General features: G+C 39.3%; 4 protein-coding genes across 6 annotated transcripts in view; 1 reads left to right on the top strand and 3 right to left on the bottom strand.

The window, feature by feature from the left end:
- Positions 1 to 6235, bottom strand: part of LOC118325239 (phosphatidylethanolamine-binding protein 4) — a 50400-nt gene extending 44165 nt beyond the window's left edge. For all 3 annotated transcript variants that reach the window (XR_004796599.1, XM_035657834.1, XM_035657835.1), the window contains exons 1-3: positions 6103 to 6235; positions 5028 to 5128; positions 4666 to 4798 (exon numbers count right to left, since the gene is read on the bottom strand). Coding sequence is in view for 2 of the 3 variants with exons in the window: in XM_035657834.1 (XP_035513727.1) it covers positions 4666 to 4798; positions 5028 to 5128; positions 6103 to 6105 (237 nt within the window). In the remaining variant the exon portion in view is untranslated. The remainder of the gene's footprint in view (positions 1 to 4665; positions 4799 to 5027; positions 5129 to 6102) is intronic.
- Positions 6236 to 6304: 69 nt separating this feature from the next.
- Positions 6305 to 15087, bottom strand: LOC118325238 (rho-related BTB domain-containing protein 2-like). Its single transcript, XM_035657833.1, has 7 exons — positions 14902 to 15087; positions 13838 to 14778; positions 13618 to 13736; positions 12796 to 12946; positions 12601 to 12689; positions 10914 to 11019; positions 6305 to 10173 (listed from the first exon to the last, which is right to left on the bottom strand). Exons 1-7 carry the CDS (start codon positions 15021 to 15023, stop codon positions 9968 to 9970), a joined length of 1734 nt encoding a protein of 577 aa, XP_035513726.1. The 5' UTR covers positions 15024 to 15087; the 3' UTR covers positions 6305 to 9967.
- Positions 15088 to 15173: 86 nt separating this feature from the next.
- LOC118325499 (rho-related BTB domain-containing protein 2-like) lies at positions 15174 to 17372 on the bottom strand. The gene is made up of 3 exons (XM_035658208.1): positions 17308 to 17372; positions 15413 to 15614; positions 15174 to 15281 (listed from the first exon to the last, which is right to left on the bottom strand). Exons 1-3 carry the CDS (start codon positions 17370 to 17372, stop codon positions 15174 to 15176), a joined length of 375 nt encoding a protein of 124 aa, XP_035514101.1.
- Positions 17373 to 20711: 3339 nt separating this feature from the next.
- Positions 20712 to 23576, top strand: ido1 (indoleamine 2,3-dioxygenase 1). The gene is made up of 10 exons (XM_035658811.1): positions 20712 to 20949; positions 21496 to 21591; positions 21675 to 21794; positions 21912 to 22030; positions 22139 to 22153; positions 22283 to 22382; positions 22488 to 22605; positions 22695 to 22746; positions 22843 to 22991; positions 23082 to 23576. Exons 1-10 carry the CDS (start codon positions 20857 to 20859, stop codon positions 23462 to 23464), a joined length of 1245 nt encoding a protein of 414 aa, XP_035514704.1. The 5' UTR covers positions 20712 to 20856; the 3' UTR covers positions 23465 to 23576.
- Positions 23577 to 24506: the final 930 nt, after the last annotated feature.

Genomic DNA, 24506 nt, shown 5'->3' with positions numbered 1-24506 from the left:
GTTTCACTTGTTGACCCTCTCTGTCATATGAAGGCTCAAGGAAGTGTCTTGTCTCTTTATCTAAATATACACTCTTGACTCTTGGCTGAATGAAGGCCATCGCCTACTGCAAATAAAATCCCTATCTTCGCGCTCTCCCATCCCCAACATGAAGACCTATCAGGAATCCTGCATGGGTGGACATGTAGGCTTTCCTAGGAATGACAGGGTCTGCTAAAGAGGAACCCCACCCTCGCTTTCTCCGGCATGCCAACACAGAGGAGAGTGGGCAGCGCTGAGACGGCAGCCTGCCGTGGGCACTGCCAGGCTTAAAGCTGCCCTGTCGTCATCAGAGGCTTGCAGAAAAGAACGCTGAGATTCACCAAAAAAAAAAGAGGAGGGGGATCGTTGCATTTAAATCCTCTCTCAACGCCCCCACATGTTTTAGCAAAGCATAAAAATCATTCACAGAGAGAGAGAAAGCGAAAAAGAAAAAGATAGAGGGAAATAGAGAGGAAACAGCTATTAGCAGCAGTAAGCAAGCTCAAGAGATCATAGTGAGGCAGCTCTAATCGCAGTAATGGTTTAAACCCTCATTCCATCCACCAGATGCAAGAAATGTCTACCCAAAAACAAGGCTTTGAAATCCCCCATGTCTAAGAATGTGCCCTGTGGCTATGGTCCTTACTGAAAAAAAAATGAAAACAACAACTCCAAAACTGTCTCCACTTTTGGAATAACTATGAGGTAAAGATAGCTCCTGTGGCCTGTGTTGTTTACACCGACTACATCCAGGAAACATGCCTGTATCAAAATAAACACTCTTTATTATTTGAAATTATATGCAGCGTACATAAATGTCTGAGAAATCAAACATAAGAATACTGTCATGGGTGCACATGAGACCCAACTCTCTGCCCTCTAAAATAAAGAAGTTCCTTAGTTAATTTTGAAACACCACTTTTCATGGAGGTGGCTTAATTTGGTTAAATGTTGCACTAATGTCCAGGGAAATGTATCCTGGAGAAATGCAAGCATTAGTAATAAATACATATCTCAAAATAACTCCATTGACGAGTTACACTTTATGCATTATTATCAGTTTATAAACTAAAATAAATCTAATTCGGTTCTTTTACAAAGTACATTAAAGTTCAATTAAACTCAAAGTTTCATGATGGCTTAAGAAAAACTCTCAAACATAATTTGTTTGTGCCAAAAGTACACCTGGATGAGTTGCAATGCAACAAGATATCTACACAGCTTTTAATCCTTTCTAGTTCAGAGGTCTTATTTTTGGAGTCTTCTTAATTTTCACTATTGTTTTATTCTTCTCTGCAGGCAAAGCTTTATCTGACAGGTTTGTCCTTTGGCCAATTTTGCTGGTTTTCCAAAGAGCCTCTATCAACATAAAAAAAATTAAATAAAAACAAAAATAAACCCAAGTAGCTTTTCCTTTATGTGAAAGAAATTTCCTAAAAGCATTTTTTGCATTTATAGCACATATTAACGTTGAACTGAGACACTAAGATTTTAAACAAGAAAAGGTGTTAACATTTCTAAACTACTTTCAGCATAATTAATCTGCATCTTTAGTAAACAATTAATACTCAACAGTAATGTGCAGTCTAACATAAGGAAAGATCTTCTGTATAGGTATCAGGATTTAACCAAAAGGGAATTTTGACGATGACCTTTGAGACCCAGTTTATAACACTTGGTTTCTAAGTAAAGATATTTGTATCTTGTGAATCTTCCAATTACAGCATTGGCTCCTCATCTTTGTGAGTGTCTCTAAAGGCACTCTATACAGCAAAGTCTCAGTGGATCCAATAAAAGAGTTGGTTTGGAAAACCAGGAACAATGGATGACAGCACTGCATTGGCTCTCATGTTACAGCTGGTGAGTGTGACATTGACGAGGGTGAGAGCTACTTCCTAATCTAAGTGTCACTCCCAGAGGTCACTTGGATCTTGCTGTGTCAGCAGTCATATATGACAATTTTTCAGAAGTTTGGATTTACACAAACAGGCCACTTTTCAATTAGCATACTGTCTTTTGTTTGTCATTTTGCATGTTTTAACAATTGTTCTTCAATATTTACACTGAAGTTAACAGATACTTCTGGTTCAGAAAATGCATCAGGGTGCGAGACTGAAACAACAAGCAACGTTTTTTCAACTCAAGTATTTCCCTTTATTTCTACAAAGACACTTCTCATGAGGTTACTGTGCTACGAAATGTTGGATATAACTGTAGTCAAGAAAAGCTATAGTTCCCATTTTAACAAATGATTGTGATAATTTGTAGCTCTTCAATTGGTGCTTCAGATATTTACTGGTATTTAACATTTAATGTAACTATATTCTAATCTGACTATGATTGTGCATTCCCATTTAAACATGAACCTTTCTTAGTCTATATTGTACAATCATGGTTGAGTAATCGAAAACATCTGACAGGAAATGAAGCAGACAACTGTTTCATTTTCTACTGTTCAGAGGTTAATTTTTTTCATAAACAAAGAGAAAGAAAGTCTGTGTCTTTTAAAACTTCAAATTACAATCATTTCTGAACATGTTGCCTTGAAGTAATATGGTCAGGTTTATTAAATTTCCAATCCTTATTATCACATCTTTATTTGTGAGACTAACCAAGTCATGTTGTTATAGTTAAGTCCCATTAGCCAATACATCCCACTTGTTTCAAACTGTAGATGCTTTTGAGGCTTTTGTGTGTAATTAGGATTTCTAAAAATGCTTCATCAACACACATGCCAGGTTTTGCTAACACATAAGTTCAAGTGGTGAATCGTTACTCTGAAGTTTGAACATAGAAATCTGCAGTTTCTGCGGCCCTTTGCTTTTGTTTTTGGTTATGAGCACCTATTTAGAGGCGGGTGTATGGGACTTCTGCCCATTGCGCTCCATTACAATTACTCAGCAGGCATGCATCCCGTCCCAGTAATGAAGTGGGTGTTACTGTGGGTGGATTTGAGCATGAGCGGCCACTATTCTGTATTCCTACTACTGGGTACAAGGGCTGAGTGGCAGAGAATAGCAGCAGCGCTGGCAGCATGGCACAGTGACAGAAAGTGTGGTGGACCAGCAGACCAACCACAGAACCACAGGCAACAATGTGATCCTTCAATAGTGCGTGTTTACTTAAGTGTCAGGAGAAATGGAGAATTACATTTCAAAGCCCAGTAAATAAAGTTTGTATTGATTTAATCCAACATGTAATCTGTCTTGCTGTCTGACACTGATTCTGGCAATAAAAGAGAATCATGTAAGACAGCATTATAGATAATACGACCATAGATCAAATGGAGTTTGGGCAAGAGAAGGGCAATAGATCATGTTCAAGCTAGACTGCTTAGCTCTGGAATTCATAAACTACCTCCTAAATCGAGGTGGCGTTCAATTTAAGTTTTCAATTTACAGATATAGAATTTGGTGTGAGCTTGATGTCATTTCATTGTCAACTTCAGCAGGGGTTCTGTGGATTGGAAACTGTATCTCTCTCAATTTGTCGCTCAAAAGAAGAATACACATACTATAAATAAATGAATACTACACAGATCATCTGATTGAATCATTGTGATCATCTGGCAAGTATTTTAAGGAGAATTCTACATGTCATTTAAGCGTTACTTCATTTACTGTATACCCTTTTTCCAAACTTGATTTTCTTCGCAGTTTAGGTACAGAAGGTTACTGAAGGGCTGTAATGTTAATGCAGTTTCATTTGTTTTGTCATTAGCACTGCATTTATTTTTATCTTTTAAATCATATTTAACACAAGCATAGTATGAATATATCAAATATACTATATAATAATATATAATATAATAATAATATAATAACTGTAATGACACCTAACTGAGGATGGAGATTTCTTGTTTGTGGCTTCACTGGTGTAAAACAGAGATTAGGGGATTTTCCAGTCAAAATCTGACTGAATTAAGAACATCAATGACAGTATTATCTACCTTACAGTTTATGTTATCTGACATTCTAAATAGTATAAACAGTAGATAGGACATTACCTCGGTTTAACACAATTGTTCACTGAAGGGCTTAAAAGTGTGATGTGCTAGCACCACTCTCTGGTGACAAAGATTACTGTAGTGCATCAGTAATAAGGTACAGGTAATGTAGATAACAGAAGCTCAAAACTGGAGAACAGCCTGATATTTTGAATATAACTGAAATGTTATTTCATGCTTAAACTTTTTAAAACTGTTGTGAAGCTCTTGTTCCTTGTGACAGTGAATTAAATGCCTGTTCTGGTGAGGTAGAGATACAGCTTGTCTTATCCATTACTGCACTCTAGTGTTATAAATAAGCATGTGCATGTTTGCCAAATAACACTGACTACACCAGGGGATCTCAAACTTTTTGGTGTCAAGACCCCAAAAAAGATACACATCAGGCCGTGGACCCATTATTGATTCCATAATTGTCTATACTGTAGACTTTGACAATGACTTGACGCCTGTTCCAGTGAGATTGGCAGTAAAGAGAGTGAAACATAAGAACTGAATAGTCATTCTTATACATTCTGTGACAGAAAAAGTTGGCAGAATTCCCTTATTTAATAATCCGCAGTGGATTATTAAAGACAGGTATACTAGAACTATTGGATTACTCTGACACCCCAGAACAACAAATACCGGAAACGTACCTTGTCTGCTCCAGTGAAGTAAATCTGCGGGGCTTTCCAAACTGTGCTGACCTTTTCTCTGAGTTTCCGGTCCTTTGGAATTATGAGGCATTTGTCGATGTCCAGTTCTGGATAGATCACATGTAGTCCACCCCTTTATCAAAGAAAGATAAAAGAAACTCACTCTAAACTATTTTGTATTACATTGTGCATTGAGGGCAAAGTGAACACGCTCGCATCCTGAGACAAACATAGCCAACTTATATAAAAAGGTTACAATACCACCATGAGCAAAAAGGGCAACACTGAGAGAGAAAATGAAGCTTCCGTTCAGATTCCTTTTTCTTTTCCGTGTTTATTTTGTTTTTTATGGGAATACTTACTGACAGAAAGAAGAATCCACCGAGCTCAGGGTGTCTGGTGTTGCTTCCACATGGTAAAGCCCCAAAACACAAGCACATAACACCAGAAATGGTACTGCGGCCTGCAGACAGCAGTGTTCAGTTAGTCAAGGAGTCAATGGTATTTGTGTATTTTCAACACAATGTCATTAATCTGTCAAGCAGTATAGCTTTTGAACAGTAAAGAAAAACTGCATTTGCCTGTGGTGGAAAGTAACTGAAGTGCTTCATGCTTTTACTGTTTTAATATAGGCTTGCAACTGGTCTATAAAATGTCAAAATAGTTTAAAAATGCCAGATGCAAGTTCTCAGAACAAAACATGACCTGTTTAAAATGTTGTTTAGTCTAAAAAAAAAACTTTGTTTGAAAGAAAGAAAGGAAAGAAAAGTCTGAATACACTGAATGAAGAATGTAGAAAAGCAGGAAACCTTAACATTCCAGAAACTGGAAGTTTTAGCCATTTTTCCATGAGCATTTTCTCAAGAGGTCTAATAGGACTATGTAAATGTGACTGCTATAAACTATTTCACCTGACCCCACCTACACCTGTTCGACTAGTCTGACACATCAGCAGGATGAGCAGAGAGCTTGTTTACTTAAAATCAAGGGTCTTGATTCTCGTTACAGTCAATGTCATAGTTGAATTGCAACATTTAAATGTTTGGAAAGCGTCTGCTTCAACTAGCAAGTGGCACAATGTAGCAACATGTATCCTGTGCTGCTAATGCGTTACTATATTTAAACTTAATAACATTAGCTACATTTGGCTACATCCTGCCACAACAGGAAGAACATTGATATTGATATTGATAACGAACTCGTATATTAAAAAATGACTTTTTTTTTTAAAGTGATTTAATAGTCACATTAGCTCAAAATTAGCCTTCACCTGTTTTAGCTAGTTTATATTTATGCATCGTGTCACACTTTTACAGGTCGACACTGACGGTGCAGTTTATCAAGTGCTCGTTGCGACCGAGAGCAGACATTAAATATCACTGAATGCAAACTACCGTCTTCGTAGGGCAGCTACATTCATTGTCTGATTAACATTACCATCTCTGAAGTCGTCCACTTGATTTTTTGTTGCAGGTTTCTTCTCTCTCCTTCTGGTTGCAGGTCTCACTTGTCGCTGCCGCCTCTGCGCAGTGTTCGATCCTGCTGACCTATGAGGCTGCAAAAGTTTCATATGACATAACTGAAAGGGCTTTAAAAAAAACACTGGCGCCATAGCCACACTGCACGTTTCTCCTTTTTTTTATTTAGTAAATATTATTTACACATTTTCAATATGACATGCTACAGAATTTAAGATTTACAGCTCTCAAACAATAAAAACAGCATTTGAGAACAAAAGTACCTGATGACTAAGGAAAAGTCATCCAGGCTTTGAACACTGAGAAAACATTCAAGTTTTTTTCTTTTAATTTATTGTTTTTTTTTAATATATATTTAATTTTCAACCATTTCAGAACAAGGCCTCTTAAACTATGCAGTAGTGATTGTGCAGCATATATAATATATTCCTGGTGCTGCTAAAGCTCCCTTTGGTTTGTGCTTCTCTGCAGCGGTGATATTAGCACCCAAACATATGGAAAAGGGCCCCAGTGACAACTTCTTTGTAATTTAAGATCTAATCTTTTTTATTTATTTTTTTTTTTGACCTGATGTTGTCTACATATCTAAGGGTGTTGCTATACTCTCTAATGCAATTTGAATAGAACCTGGTGCTACAAAGCAGTGCAAGTTTGTAGTTTCAAAGTCAGACATTTCTGTATGCATAGTACAAAAACAGTATCTATGTTAAACTATGCGAAGGCTTGTATCAATCGCTATGCCAAGTTTGAATTGCAAGTCATCACACGATTACTATTTACACGTTTGAGTTACAATCTAACTTCTAATGGCCGTAATGTCTCAGCATTTCTTAATAATGCAGACTCCAAAATTGGAGCTTATTAGCATAAAGCAACTTTAAAGTAATGAAACTAATTTGAAATCCCTGCATTAATTTAATAGTTAATGTCACAAATTAATGGTTTGTCATTATGTTAGTCTTGTGTGGCCTTAATGGACATAGTCTTTAATTAGTTTTGTGTTTATGGCTCTAAAAGAACATTAACCCTACTCAATGTCGAACTCCCCGAATCATACATTGATTGCTTTACATCTAAATGATGGATTCTGTACATTTACAAATACACACACAACCTAAAGAGCACCATGGTAACTGAAAATATAGCAAACAAACTAGTAACCACAGTAACACTACTTTACATTCGATACCATACACTACACTGTACATTAAGGCATGAGGTGTTGTTGATGCAAAACATCAGCAGAAGATTCATTGATAAATGCAATGCACTGAGGAATGAAATGCATGTCTATGAAATTTATCAATCATACCACCAAGGCAAATCATAACAATATAGACCCTCCTGCTGTTAAAGTAACAGAATAAACTATTTTGTGTAAAAACTGGACATTATTTATTAGTCAGATGATCTAATAAATTAAAACATTCAGAATTAGGATAAAGATAACTCTAAAAGAGTACAGTCCCATCCCCTGATGTCTGACCATGTGTGCCAAAATATTTGATCAATTAAAATATTCAAAATGACAGTTCTTATTAGCAATAGACAAAAGTTAATGTAATTGACAACAATTTAAAGCTACTGCTTAGAGCACCAGCACCACTACTAATCTATATCTTACACTTTAAATGACAATGAATAAACTTCATCTATTTTGGCGAGCCCTGTTCATGCAGTGTAGTTATTAGGTCAGGAGTTAATACAAGCAAGAAATTGGTTTCGTCACTGAATTGATTCATACCACTTAATTTGTTTTTAGCTCTTTTTTTGGGCTCTAAAAATCTGTCAAGTCAAAAAAACATATGGAAAAGTATAACCCAATCATATGCGGGATTAAAGCAAGCCTTTCTTTAACATATGCTGCAAAAGCAAACGCTGCAATCAGAATTGACTTTTTTCATAACAATGGTATGTGTTTTTTTATTTTGATGTACCATATGTGTTTATAATGTCCTTTATATAAACATGTGTCTACTTCACTTTGCACTGTAATCCTATTTAACTATTAGTCAACTGTTCATTTGAACTGCCTGTAATTTGCATGTATACTACAGTATATAATAGATGTAACTGGAGGTCAGCACAATGAGTATTCAGTTATTTTCAACAACAGTTTGTAGCTGCACAGTAACTAAATGCAAGTCGGATAAGTCAAGTCTATATTCAGTATATGTATTACTCAGTAATACTGTACGATTCTGCTCACTGCCTGCAGTGCACAATATTAGTTAGAGTGATGCAAGTTACTTGCAGTTCATCTGATATTCTGTACAATTTACAATACTACCCATCTTCACTGAGCACCATGCTTACAAGTCCATCCTACAATCAAGTACAACAGTAGATGACAGTTTTGAACATATACTGTGAGGTGTGAAAAACAAATCATGAAAAATGATTTGATCTAAACCTCTTCACAACTTTTTTTTTTTTAAACATTTTAAATATTATAATCTTATATCCCCAGTTCCTTTCTTTACATTTACTGCAGCGTGTCATGAGACCATACTGTCTTTAGTGCCGTTACCAGGATGCTGCTATTGGAGGTTCTTGTGTGTGTCTCTGTGGAGAAGAGTCCAGAAAGTGCTTGAGGTGTGTAGAAGAGTGGATGATTTCTCCCAGGCGTGAGGAAGCCTCCTGCATGTACAAGTGTTACAAAGCCAACTACAAGCTAAATCTCTAAAGGCCAAATCACCACCAGTGACAGATGCGTCCAACACACCGTCAGAGAGGGATGGTAATGTACATGTGGTCACTTTAGCTCCTGAAATGTTGCTATTGGCTCTGAGATGCATCCTGTGTTGCTTTCCAGGATGACAGTGATCAAGCTGATGGAACCATTCAATGAACAACTGAAGGACTCAGGAAACATGTGTGCTAACAAGCCTCATCAAGCAACACATACTGTAGGAAATAAAAGTGATCTGTTTTGTTTTTGCTGGCATTTTACAGAAAATACAGATATTTTCCTTAATTTGGGATCTCTTGTGTCTCAGGACACTGAATGCATTTATGTAAACTAAAGCCCTTTTGTGACGAGAGGCCACAAATCACATGATCACAATATGTAAATGCTGAGTGTGTCCAGACTCGCATCACTTTTAGGTGTGCAAGCCGTTCACAAACATTCAAATATAGAATGACGGAACAAAAAATAACAGGAGTGGAACTTTCCATTATTTTCATGTATGCGTACATGATCGTAATCAGCATGGTTAAGAGTGACTTCGGTAACTGATTCCTGGCAGGCTATATCATTGTTACATCCTGTTAATGAGATCATACTGTACACATGGTTTGGTAGATTGTACAAACACTTAAGGGCAAAGTGTCATATCTCTGAGACTGAGAAGTTCTGTGTTGAATTGCTGGTTGTTGCAGCTGATAAGCAGCACTTGGTTATCAGTTCAGGTTAATTGATGATAATTATGATCATAGGTGGAAAGTTCTGTGCCAGCAGAGTCCTATTTCTAAAACATAAAACTCAGGTATTGGAACATACAACAATCAATATGAGTTGTTATTTGCACCAGTTACACTGTGCCATTTGTCAGTGAGGTTCACATCACTGAGGTTTGAGTCTCATGTACACCAAGCTAAAAATCTAAGAAACAAAACCTATTACTTTAACTGCCAGTTTGAGCTGAGCTTGCAAACCTGGAGGAGTGCCGTTTGACTGCAGAGGCAAACAAACAGGAGGAGAAACTGTGTGCCTGAATAATTGGGGCGTGCCTAGCCAGCAGTGCTTATCTTCTATTGTATCTTTTACAACTCGCATCCACACTGATGTACTTCAGAGTGGACCTGGCCTTACCACTTGGTCAGATGACAGCAGATGAGCCAGAAGAGGGAGAGTTTGAGTTAGGGGAGGAAGGGAGGTTCCAGAAGAGCCACTTGCGTTTACATTGCCGTCTCTGGTACAGGTAGTCCTCCTTGTCGCGCTCTTTGCGTGCTCTTTGGTAGTGGTCATCTTCTTTCAGATACCACACAGGTGGCCAGCGATGTTTCTCAAAGTACTCTTGGTTGTCTGCATCAGAATAAGCTGTTTTAGGAATATGTAGGATTTTCAAGACAAGTCCCCACAATGCGTTTTACATTTCAGCATCACAACAATGAATTGCAGCACACAGAGGTTGGAAACAGATTTAAGTGATATATTTTTCACAATAATAATTGTGCTAGCAATACAGCAATAAATCGTTTACTTTATACATTTTAAAAATGAATAATAATAAAATAGAAACATATCCTTACTACACATGATGTATAACAGCAAAAACCACAGTATTTAGAAACGAAAACATGAGTTGAGAAAATATAGTATAGAAAATTGATTACTGATTTTGCAACACTGTAGACTGGCTACATAGTGCAAAGATAAAGGCAGCTTAAAACCAGATTTTTTGGATTATTGATAAAACCAGTACAGGGTGGGCAGTTACAGTTCATTCTGAGGAGTCCTTGACTATATATTTAAATAATTATTTTGCTTCTGAAGTGCTGGAAACTAAATATAGCTCCTCCTGAGGTAAAATGAGTCCATCTGTAATCTGCTTTTACAGATTTCATTTAAATTGGCCAACTTTCTTTAAAGCCTATTAAACATGTTTTTATTTCATCCTCTTATGTTTAAAATGGCCACACAAGACACACAAGTCTTCATGTACTGTAGCACCCAAGTGGTTGCCATACTGTAGGTCAGTGTTTAGTATGAATGAGAGGGCATTAAAGGTTGCTGGTGTGCTACCAGATACACGAGTGAGTTACCTGTAGACTTGGCCTTCATGTCTCGGGGAAACTTGCGGCAGACACTGTTGTAGTTGGTGCAGATGTGGTGAAGACACCAGCCAGTGAGCTGCTGAGCTCCGTGGAACTGTCAACATACAAAATCATTATTTGTCTTTTTTTTATTGTTATTGTACATGACAAGCATTGTTGTTGTGGGGTTTTGTTGTCGCATTGGATGCAGACACCTCATTATTTGAGCTAAACCTCTACTTCTACATAAATTTAGCAAGAGTTTGCGCAACATCAGCTTCAGCTGCAGTAATTTATTGCTCACTAAGGAGCTTCACTTAATACTTATAATACTATCATTAGCATTTGAGCATTAGCATGTTAATTTAAGCATGCTGATGACAACTGAGAAAGGACAGCTGAAGGTGACATCTCCCCTATAACACTGGGCCCTGGGAGTACATGTTAGTGCATGTGAGTCTCTCTGTGTACAACTGAGGAGAGCAACTGAAAGTGCTGCTGTTCTCATCTACGTCTGTAAATTTAGGATTTTATTTTGACCAAACCAGAGTTGGTGATTGTTAAAACAGTGGAAAGACGAACAAAGACAGTTTTTGAGTTTTATTTTGTTTCCACTTTGAATGAGGTTTTAATTCTTTTCTATTGGATGATTAGGAATGATAAAACATATATATAAGAGTCTCTGCATAACGGGTGGCTTGATACGGAATGGCTTGCTGTGTATGCGACCTGTATTCTGAGCATAGTACCAACTGACATATTTTTCCTAGTTTTAGTTCACCATGAGGACATGAACGACGATGGAGTGATATACTGTACAGCTTTTACTTCCTCTCTCATCGATCGGAGATAACGTGGTAGTGCAGTCGATGAGGGAGACCTAACCTTTAGCAGTGATAGCAGTTTATCTCTCGATACCAATCTCTAGTTAATATGTGGATTCATATAACACTCTCCGCCCATGACCATGAAGTGCAGGATTATTACTCCAGAAACAATACATAATATCGCTTACCACCATCTCAGAATAATATGTAGTTGGCACTACCAAAGTACTGGGACACTCGCACCAATTACTAGTTCCATATAAATCCCGTTATGCAGCTTATTTTCTATTACTAACTGTTGTGAATGAAGGGTTTATTTCAACCAAACCAGAGGTTGGTGATTGTTGGAAAGAGTGTGAAAAGACTACCAAAGTACATTTTTGTGAGTTTTATATTGTTTCTGTCCAGTTTGAAGTGTGTTTTATGATTATCTGTAAAATGATGTTTGGTCTGTGGAATCTGGTTGGCCATAGCGCCCATTGTTTTGGTCTCAAAAGCTGGTGCTCTAGTATGACATCTAGTGGTAAGTGGTGGTAAGTGGTATATATATAAAACCTTTAAGACCCTTTCCATTTCAGTTTATAGAGCTCAACCTCAACCAGAAACACAACTTAGTCTGAATGATAAAGTGCTGAGTCTGACTCCTATGTCCTCAGTGCTCCAAATATCCTTTGCCTTTCACTTTGTCATATAGCTGACTTGCACTCTGAAAAACTGTGTTTCTTTGGCTCCACCTACTAGGTGTTTCAGTCTCCAGAGCGGTTTTCCCTGAGAAATGCCCTCATTAATAAAAAATCCAATTTGCCAAAGCATTATATAAGAGTTTTAAGTGCCGTCCCCGTTAAGGGATGACTGACAGGTCACACTACCTGGGCCATATCCAAGTACACCAGCACATCTCCATCAATGTCAGTCCCCATCATCGCTGCTTCTGTCAATACTGTTACTGTGTAGAGCTCTGAAAGAAGCAGAAAAGCTAGTCACTGTAAGCATGAACTTGGAATCACATACAATGGCTTTGTGTAATACAATCCAAAAATGAATAAATATGCCAAATGTAATACCTGTAAGTGCAACCAGGTGGGGGAGGCAAAGACGATTGGCAAGAACAATAAGCTCCATTGCATCCAGGTCAGGCCGAGAACAAAAGCGCCCCGTATACAGATATTCTAGCACAGCTCTCATACAGCTGCGAGTTGTGTTGGGAAACAGCACCTTAGAAACCGGAACATGTTACACAGTCATGACTTAGGGCCCCAAAGCTTTTGCTGTGTTTTGAATTTAATAGAAAGGTGATTCAATTTTGTATTTATAGGATGTAATGAAATTGAAATTAACTTGTTTTTTCAGAATTGTTTTATATTTTTTCAGTTCTGCTTTAGCTGTGTTCCAAGCTGACAATTGGTTAGTACATCTAAAAATATCTTTGAAGAGCTTTCAGATTTTTTATCATTTGAAATGAAAGTATCTAAATTTCAAAGTACCTGCATAAGTATTTCTTACATGTACAATCTTTTAGTAGTACTATTTTCTGTTAAGGTAGAAATAAAAAGTAACTGAGCTCACAGAACTACAGTATGTTTAGATCACAGAAGCCACCGTAATTGTATTACAACGGACTTGCAATCCTCTAATTAAATTATACTTTGTACACAGACCACATAGTTCATTGGTGCTCTATTTGGGTCAGTATGTGTATTGATCAGTGCTGCACTAGTGTGCTTTGTGTAATTAAAAAGTAATTAAATTTTAAAATGCTACTGCTTTATAAATCAAATGACAATAACAGTGTGGGATAAATGTGACTTTAGGTGACCGTGGTCTGTACTTGAGCTCTCTTGGTCATATTTCACGGTCCAACAAACCAGTAATGCGGATTCACTTACCTCTTTGGTGCAGCTCTCCACGAAAGGCCCTCCGAACATAGCTGCCATCCAGTCACAACTAGAGATGAGTAAAGGCTTGTGGGCCATGATCGTTCCATCATCTAGCTTGAATACTACATCTGCAATACAGAAGTGAGACACTGATCACACCTTACTTACACCTGCATCCACTCTACTGCAAGTAGAACACAAGAATTAAGGATTAATGATTTTCACTCACCAGAAAAGGTGCCTTTGGCCAAGCACTCTTTGACTCTGTTTGTGCGCCGTACATGGAAGGCTTTGGTGATTTCTTGGTTCATGAAGGCTTCATTGTTAAGTATGTTTGCCACCATCATCCGCAAGTCAAAGACCTCCAGCAGCTCAGCAATGTGTGCAATGTGCATTAGCTCTTTCTCATTCTCATCTAGCTGACCTGTGTACAGGTAGCGAAGTACTGCTCGGAAAGGGCCAAGCTGCATGGATTGGTCCATGTGCACTACAGTCATGGGCCTAGGGCTGTATGTTACAGGGTCGTCTATCAGCTCCTCCTGGATGCTGACGAAAGCTCGGCTCCACGAGGAGAGCATTCTACCCCGCCGGCCCCCCTCTGAGTCTTTCAAAGTCCCATCACTAGTGCAGGCCCTCAGGTTGGCCCTGTCTCCATCATCATTGCTCTCGCAAACATCAAAGCTAGCAGCACGCATGAGCAGCTCTCGGCCAGAGAGAGGACCACGAGTTGGCCTTTCAGTCTCCTCATTTTGTGTGTCCATAATAAAGAGGTCATAGAACTTCGAAGAGGATGTTGCCAGGTATATCTTGTGTGCAAAGATTTTCTGTCGCTCCTGCAGGACCAGGATGACGTCAGCACAGTGTGGGTCCTCCAGAAGACCGACTGGATGCTCCTCTGTGGTTGTTGGGGGAGGAGGCACAGTGATTATAGGTGGGGGAGGTTTTGGTGGCAGGAAGGGCGCCTGAAGGAGAGGCCGCTGAACATTTCTGAGGTGAGATTTCCAAAACTGCAGGTGTCGGCGTGAGATGAGAGCAGCTCGGATAGCATTATCAAAGACGTCCTTGACTCCAAATTGAGCAACAACACTGGTTTCATAATATGGCACTCCCAACTCTTTGGCCACTTCCCGGCCTCTCTCTGGAGGAAGAATCTCATTGGATTTTATGGGTCTGAAAAACAACAGAATATATCAAAAGCAATTCTGGATTTAAAAAAAAGTAAATCAAAGCCAATATCAAACAATCTCTAACTTCCACAGAAAAATTCTTGCATTCAAACATAAGTCCCACTACCTAGCTAAAGGCCTCCGTGCCCTGTTCACTGCCTCCAAGTCTGCATAGCGCAGGTCCAGCTGACAACCCACCAAGATGACAGGAGCACGGGGACAGAAGTGCTTGATCTCAGGGTACCACATGGTCTTCACATGGTATAAAGAGTTGGGGTTGGCGATTGAGAAGCACAGTACCACCACATCAGACCTGAAGGGAAGACGCAGGACAAATTCTCTCAACTCAGGCAGCACCAGAACAAGTACTAGTAGACTAACATTGAATTTTACAGTAGCTCACCTGCCGTATGCAAAACGCCGGTCTTTATGATGGTCTCCAAAAGTATCCCAGAGGCGAAGGGACACACTGACGTCATCCACCACATCTCTGGAGCGCTCTAATACCTAATAAGAGATGACACATTCAGGAATATTTAACCATTATTTGGTTGAGTAACCAGAGATTTAAATACCTTTTTTTTTTACATTACATAACATGCAGGTCATCTTAAAACATTATGAGCTTGCATACTCACCTCCTGGCATACTCTGTACTGGTCAATTGCCCAGACCGTGGGCACATGTGTAGCGAGTAACTGGTACTGAGTCAGTGTGGCATTGCAGGCCCGGGCGCAGATAAGGCGGGTCTTTCCAACGGCATTGTCTCCTACCACCACACACTTGATAGTTTCAACGTTTGGCCTCTCATAGTCCATATCAGAATCTGTCAGCTGGGACCTGTCGAAATACAGAGCACAGAAAGCTGCATCAGCACCCGAAATCCTAAACTATTGTCCTGAACAGTATAGGAACATGGATCAATACGGGTATTAGACACAGTGACTACTCCTCATCTGCACAGCTCGTTCTGCCTGCAGAGCTATCAATGGATGGTCTCGTGACGTCTCTGTGCCCATTCACAAGTTCCCTGTCCTGATATAGAAAAAAAGATTTAAAGGGACAAGCAACAAAAAGGGGGGGGCATTTTTTGGGGGGATCCATATATTGTACAACATACCCAACACTGAAAATTAATATGACAATTTCATTTTGTATACTATGGGTTAATAAAGGCTCATACAATCATATCCAGGTATTTCTGTAATCCCTTCAGCCATCTGCGAGCCTAAAATACCTGTCCCTTTTCACCGTTCCTATGTTACAAGCTTAGCTTTAACCATCACAGCTCTAATTCATAACAATGAGCACCACAAATACTACCTTCATTAAATGAAATGGAGGGAATAGGTAAATACACTTCTGTCTCTTGAAAATGGTGGCTGATAACCTAGGTAGCTGGACTGGTTTCCAAGGGAACTGTAGCCTATGTCTCTGTGTGTCACAGCCCATATCAAACAATCCCCCCCCCCATCTACTACGCTGATTATTTTTTATTATTCAACAAAAAGAGCAGCATATAAAAATGACAATAATCACTGCTGTGTGTGTCTTGCTAGTGTTGTAGTCCACCTCTGTTATAACCTGCCCAGCCCACAGGACATCAAGGTCTCAAACTCTGTCATGTCATTGACTCCCAGACCTACATCATCAAACAACCAGACCCCCATCTGAGTTTCACCCTGTAAAGAGTTAGGCTCCTGCACTGGGACCTTTGATCAGAAGAGCCATTCATATTTATATTCAGTGCTAACTTCATATGAGTGAGGTCAGAAGCGCCTGGTGATCCTGTCTGAATGCCAAACATCTGCTTTAAGGAAACTGTCCCCCTTTCCTAAAGCATCACTTTCCCTTTGACACTACAACCACATTTCTGATTCTCGAGATGATGCTAGTATTGATCTCCTATAGCAAGAGTTTTATTTTTTGATAGGCTATACAATATTAGCTACTGTTAGGGATTACTATGCTTTTTTTGTTGCAGTCATTCATAAAATCAGCCTCATTGACTCCACAATCTGCATCCCTACAAGCTCGGTCTCACCTCCACTGAGGCATTTACACAAACACATCTGACAATGTGACCTTAGGCTAGGCCTGTATGTCACTATACAGATACACCGCCTCTAATATTGCTTATTCATATGCCCTTTCCTGTTACAGTCCACACTGCGCAACTCCCGAATTAATTAATGTTTTTTTTTTCTTCATATGGTCAGATATTCTAAATAACCCACACTGCGCTTTAAGACTAACCTCAGAAATAAATCCCCATTAAATAAACTCGCAGCCTCGGTTATCATCCCAAACAAAGATGATAAAATTGTGCATATCCTACCAGGAGGACAGAACAGTCCCTCCACCACCGAGACACTAGTCATGAGGCTCTGCTGCATTACACGTTATGTAACACACCGTCACTGACTCTTGAGCCTGTTTATATGGCTTCTCCGTGTTCATCGCATAACCAGCGTTTTAGGAAATAAAAACCAGTTCGGTTGCCTTGCAGGAAATGTGTCATTTCCCCTCTTACCGCAACATAAGGAAGTGCTGCTGCATGGGGCTGGTCGATGAAGGAGACAAAAGGCAGGGCTCCATCGGATGCGGTTTGCACCTGACGGCAGCTCGTGTTTAACTTCATCTTCAAGGCAAAGGTGAACGAGGCTTGAAATTAGACCGGAAGACCGCAGATGTTTCAGGAAAAGGTCCTCTGGATCAGTGCGATAAGTCCGATTGCATTGCCAAAAATACGAACGCTGATCTGAAGCCTGTCGGTGCGTTGCAGAGCTGCAGCTCTGACCGTCATAGAACCACCTCCACTTACTGTAAGGCCTCCGTAGCTAATAATAGGCAGGCGCACCGACGAAAAAACCCCCCCCATTCATTACAAAACACTGATCCACTTTAAAGTCGCACAAATCTCATTCCACAGCTCCTAAGCAGCCTAGATCGACTGGCCTCCAGTCGAGCCCATGTGTTTTTTGTTAGTTTTTTTTTTTTTACCTCTCCCTGAAAATAATCTGGATTGTATTTTGCACATTTTACAGTATGTTTATGTTGAGTGTGATTATAAATACATTATACAGCCCTCATGCATTCAGGCTGGGTTAAATAAAGCGTGCACAGTGTTGCACTAAAGATTTCAGCATGACTTATCTGCTCCCTTTAGCGTTAATTGATTGTTTTATCCAGGGGCGGGTCTACACGTTCACTTGGGACAGTTGGGACTCATCCAGTAGAGATTAACCTGTGCATGTGTGTATTTATCCTATACACACACACACACACACACATCGGTTGCATGTATGGCAGATGCATAGCAGGAATTCAATCAGATGGTTGGCAAAGATAATAATATGGTTTGTTTGGATCCATTGTATCATTCAAGAGCACTGTAAAAAGAAAAAATGCATGAGTCATCATAGCTGTGGAGCTTTATATAAATAATCTGCTGCTCTCTGGTACTAAATTAACCCCTTTTGCTCTTTTTAACTGCATCATGACGCTCTGATCTGTCACTACTGGTCAAGCCGAGCTCTTTAGCTATCATTTGACTGACTGGGTTTGGATAAAAGTGTTCAACAAACAAATGTGAAATTATATAGAAACATTGATCTATAGTTCTACATGAAAATATGATGAGCACAGATAATGGAAATCTGTAAATAATTGATCTGCTTGCTTTTACTCCAGAAAATTTAGTGCTGCCCTTTCATAAAACTAAGAGAGACTGATTTAAAAAAAAAAAGGTTAATATAGAAGTAGAGGCTAAGATATCTTGACTATTTAGGGGTGAATTCACAGAAATAATCTTTCCTATGCTTCCCATGATGCAACCAATGTTGGGCGCTCCCTCTTTGGTAAATGCCTGTAATCTATTGAACTACATGTCACCACTTTGTAATGTTTAACAGAGCATCTTTTATTATAGATTCAAAGCTATTACATGAAACACTATTTTTTGAATATGACCAACATCTAATTTCACTGTTTTGACTAATAATGCTGCTTTTTACTCCATATTTAAGACCAACATAGTAATTCAGACTGATTAAGTCACTACGAATCACTGTTTTTGTGATATGAAACATGTTCTCCATCACTGATGGATTTAAGGAGGGTCAACATGTTTAATAGATAAAAGTGACCTCTAGGGGGCCCTTCAAGTAGACAAAACATGGTAAAGATCCTAACCATTTCACCATAAATACATCACAACTTTCTGAACAGCAGTGGTTTTCCTTTTTGTTTCTTTCACCCTTGATCCTCAATCAGCCTTAGTTTGCCACTGTTTGTTTAGTAAACCTGAAAAGAACTCAAGAAGTCAATGCTACCTTACCATTGCTGAGCAGGTTGCTAAGTTACATCTACTCTGTGTGTATTAGTTTTATCATGGTTATTACCCATGAGCCAATATGATTATTAGTGTTAATGATTAGCAGAATGGCCGTTATATTTTGGTATTGCACTTTGGGGTAATGCAATTACTGGTGTGATAAATTACTTGCCATGTTTGGTTTGTGATGAATAAAACACAACTTACCACTCACAGGCACTGATAGCCATGGTGCACAGATGGTGGTTTCACTGGTAAATAGAGGCTGTTTTCACTTCTGTTCGATTCAATAGCTCTATCCTCACAGCCTCAGATGATGCAGTTATAGGAAAGGCCTTAAATCCACAATAAACGTAAACTCTCAAGAGTTGGTTTATCTTTTACCTCTGTCACTCTGGGTTGCTCTGAACTACGTCATTCACATTACACAGTCTAACAATACAATCCAGAGTTCACATCTTAACTTTGTTCCAGGACCGAGAGGATCAAAATACAGTTGACCTTTAGACTTAGAGAGAATTTTTAGACAGTGCCAAAGTTGCACTTCAGTTATTTAAGAACTAAGAACTTGCTACGCTGTTTAACACAAGCATCATTCTGTGAAAATGATGTTACAGGTTTTCTGATTTCTGTTTTATTGAATTACTTGTCTAAGTGGACACCACATGGCAGCTTTCCAAAATGATGTCAACCAGCTCACACAGTAAAATGCACTTTTGGTGTTGTTGTGAAAGGAGTGAGTGATATTGATTCACTCCTCACTTTTGTTTACCGCCTGTTTTACTGTAACTCCTGCAATATTCAGTCGGCTCCACCAGGTGAGGCTGACAGTCTAAATTTGCTTAATGCTCTCTTTAATACTGAGCCACAACATAAGCAGATATAAAAACAGAGCAAAGGGTGGAACAATGTGCTTCAAAACAAACATAAATGGAAACTGATTGCATTACATTGCACTGCAACACATATTACATAATAATACTGTAACATCTATGTAGCAGCTGTGTGTAACAGATAAAATACTAAAATAAAAATGAGACATAAATGAAACCCTGAATTTGGTGTCAGTATGTGGACAGAGAGGAGGACATAGGACTGGATGAGGAGGTAGAAATAACCTGTGGTATTTCTCTTTTACTTGTGTTCTTTTCTGCCAATTGTCACTGACTTATGTTGTACACAGTACTGTTTATACAAAGCAGTATGCAGCTTTTACCTACTGCAAAAGCAATTTAAGACTGATTAAGTTCTCCAAACTGTAATTATATTTTTATAAATGTTATATATTCATTCCACCTGATAATTTGTGAAATAAGAGTACAGTATTTCAAATACACAACATGGAAATGATCTACCTACCATAATATTCTTATAATGTACACATACTAGATTAATTCATGAGAAAATAAGAACAGCAGTTTAATTCAATGGGAGATTGAATTAAATGTATTAAATATAAAATGTTCATTTCTCATTTTGGATGCTTGTGGAAGTGTTGACTTGATAACTGTGGACATCCTCTATTTAATGATTCACAAAGCTAATCATAGGTACTGATTTGCCACACTTTACTTAGAATTGTGCAATAGCCGAAGTGAGGGATAAATGTTATGTAAGCAACTGTAAACATTATTGACAAAAGCTTCAAAGTGAACTCTGTGCCGGAGTCCAGACAGGTCGGGGTCTCTTGAACCATTCAGATAGTCAGAGGATTGTTGCTGTTTGTGGGTTTCTGTCACATTCTCTATGGCTGCTGCCGAATCGGACTGCAAAGCTCTTTTCTCTCTGGACTCCTACCATGTCTCTGAAGAGCTTGGCTTCATCCTCCCTGATCCTCTGGTAGGTGGAAAGCCCACTGGATAAGTTTCCTTCTTTACCTTTTTGCAGTTTTTAAATTTTAACGTTTACATACCACAAGCAGTCACAATGGAATATCTGATTGTCAGTAAACGTCAGTCTTGGAAAGGTACTATAAACGTGAATATAAGTGTAAAATTGCCATACTGAGTCATACGTATGCAGTCATTTAACTGAACCTAAACTCAATTCACATTAAATTAAAATGGTGCCTGTGGTTTAGCATTTATAAAATAAAGAACTAGACCAACTGGGAAGTTAAATTCTGGCATTGTTCCTGGTTGCTTTGTGTAATGAACTTTATTCCTAGAGCAGCATGTGTTTGCAAAATCACGTTTTGTTTAATCCTCTGTCAAGTCCATGGTCACTGTGCATGTAGTAATACATAAAACAATGATATGCAAATTTAGGAAAGGCCTTAAAATTAAAAGATTTTTCCATCATCTTGCACCTTCATATCTGTGCACTGTGTAGTTTCATCTCCATTTGCCATGGTGATCAATTTATGATCCAATTTGACTTTCAAAGGAAGAGCTTCCGCCTTACTACCAGCCATGGATGGATATTGCCCTGCGAGTCCCAGAGCTTGTGCACTCTCATGAACTCCGCTTCCGTATTAACAAGGTAAATGGGGACAATAAACTGTCAAGGACAATTCACTATGTTTATGGAGCCACGGTTCAGTGTTGATACTCTGATCTGTTCAGATGCCACTGCTGAGCAGCCAATTTCTGCAGAAACACCGGGAGTTACGGCTGGCACACCTTGCCCTCAGCGCGATGACCATGGGCTACACATGGCAGGAGGGAGAGAACAACACAGTTGAGGTATCTCTGTGTCTTCCACTTTTCATTTTTGTTATACTGACTTTTCCCTGATATCTGCAGCTCTATAGACAACAGTTTATATGAATGACTTTTCATTTTCAATAATTCTCCTTTAAGATGCTACCACATAACCTGGCTGTCCCGTACTGGGAGGTGTCACAGCGCTTAGGACTTCCCCCAATCCTCACCCATGCAGATGCAGTGCTGGCTAACTGGAGGAAGAAGGATCCGGAGGGGTAAGCCCAGTTGTCTTCTGCATGTGGTTTGGTAGCCTCGTAAACAAGTGTCAGGTATAAATTTATTCTCTTTCTTTTACATGTTCATCTTTCTGTCTCCTGTGCCAGGCCTTTTGACATGGAGTAAGTGCATCTCACATCACATCACATCACATCATATTGCACATCACTTGAATTCTCGTCCTCTACACATAATGTACCATAATATTACGATGTACGTATCCAGGCCATTGTTTTACTTGTGTAATGCAGGAACCTGGAGCTGCTGGTCAGCCTCCCAGGTGGAGATAGTGTCCGAGGTTTCTTTATGGTTACTCTGCTGGTGGAGCTGGCAGCAGTGCCTGCACTGAGGGTGAGCATATATTGAGCTAAGTTGTTGACTGAGAACTATACCTTTAAACGTCAATTAAATTAAGGAGATTTCATAAAAGCCATTGTAACTGGACCTGTGTTGCAGAACATTCCTACTGTGATCAATGGTGTCAGGTGTGGTGACACTGAGGCTGTGGCAAGAGCTCTAGAGGAGATCAGCCAGTCTATACAGGACATGACAGATGCACTCAAACTGATGCATGGTAATCATTCAGATATAACTTAATAAAACTATAAATATTCCCCATCAACAGTCAACATCAGTATTTTGATTCATGTGTTTTTTCTAAAGTGTACGTGGAGCCTTCAGTCTTTTATGGCATTATGAGGATCTACCTGTCTGGGTACAGAACTTTGTTTTCATTTGACTTATTAGAAATGTGCAGATAAAACATGTTTTTGAAATGTGTGTGTGTTTGTGTCCATGTACACACACATAGGTGGAAAGACAATACCTGTATGCCAAGGGGGCTGGTCTATGAAGGGGTCCAGACAGAGCCAATGGAGTATTCAGGTGGGAGTGCTGCACAAAGCAGCCTGCTGCACTGCTTTGATGAACTTCTGGGAGTCAAACATAAAGCAAGTAGTGGTAAGATGGCTGATCTTTTTTCAATTGATTGATTACAACAGCGCCAGAAAGCAAGGTGAAGGACTCATTGTGATGATATTGGCCTTATAGGTGCCTTTCTAACCCGCATGAGGAACTACATGCCACCTGCTCACAAAAAGCTGATCCAGGACATCTCATTGCAACCCTCCCTAAAGAGTTTTGTCCAGCAGCAGTCCAGTGCGCGGCTAACCCAGGCCTTTCAGCACTGTGTCACAAAACTGTTGGCTTTGCGCAGCTACCACATCAACATTGTCAGCCGCTATATCACTGTACCTGCTGCCCGCGCCCGACAACTTCGTGACCACAGCCAGGACTCAAAGGAGGAGATGATCAGTAGAGCACCCACAGCATTAGAGGAGAGGGGCACCGGTGGCTCTGGCATCATGACCTTCCTTAAGACTGTGAGGGACCAAACAAAAGACGCCTTCCTGCCTGAGACAAACAGCAAATGAAACACCACAGCTGATGTTAAGTGTCATCGCTCAAGATGCACAGAAAACTGTCAACTGCATCGCATAAACAGGCAGTAAATCACCTCTGACTACTTAACATACTATTTTATATGCCATTAAATGATGCCTTTTGGCAGAATGAGAGTGAGAGGCCTCCATTGCTTGTCTTACATGTAGCTTTGTTGTGTCCGTAAACAAACCTCAGCTTAATAGATGAGTGATACCCATCATTCAGTCCAAACCATAATTCAAACCATTGCTGTTACTCTCCATTAAATGCAACCACTAATTCCTTTTTTAATCTTAGTTGGAACTCAAAAAATGCATCAGAAATCTGCTCCAGACCAACGTATCTAAAGGACATTTGGACATTAGACAACTTTCATTACTAAACCCTACTTTTTGGAAAAGTGATTTTGAAATTCAGTTCAAATGTAGTTTAGATATAACAAAGAGGGTTTGTCTCCTGTAATTTGAAAGTGTAGCAGCTATTTTCCCCCCAGTTTTATCATAAAGGTTCTAAGTTAAAAGTAAAAATAATGACAGAGAAGTTTTCAGCTGTCAAAAAATTATCATTTGAAAAACTTAAATACTGCAATACCTAATGAAACCATGGCAGGGCACTAAAGGGCAGCATTATAAATCACACCAAAGAAGATTTCACAGGGTTTGAAACAATGGGCAATACCTGAGTGCACCAAAGGCACACAGGCTGATTTAGCCTAGTCACAAACAAAATTCACCTGATGTAATAATATATTCATCATTAATAATAGTCATTTGAAGAAGTGTGAAATCCACACTAGCTAAAATCCTCCTGACACACTTTTAAGCATCGACAGGTTGGAACCTGACCTTTTCCTCTAAAATAATCAGCCTTTGTTGCGTTTTCACCCTACAGTGTGTCCTCACAATGGGGTTGTCATGTTGAAGCACAATGCACAATGCAGTGCAGAGATGCATCACTTATCAGAGTGGTTACCTCAGCACTCCTGCCGTCCTCCTCCAGCCCACATCCAGCCCTCACATGCCCCACTATACT

Source organism: Morone saxatilis, unplaced genomic scaffold, assembly GCF_004916995.1.
Source record: "Morone saxatilis isolate NCDOM2014 unplaced genomic scaffold, NCSU_SB_2.0 Contig16, whole genome shotgun sequence".
Taxonomy (NCBI): domain Eukaryota; kingdom Metazoa; phylum Chordata; class Actinopteri; family Moronidae; genus Morone; species Morone saxatilis.
This window is presented reverse-complemented; position numbering and strand designations above follow the sequence as displayed.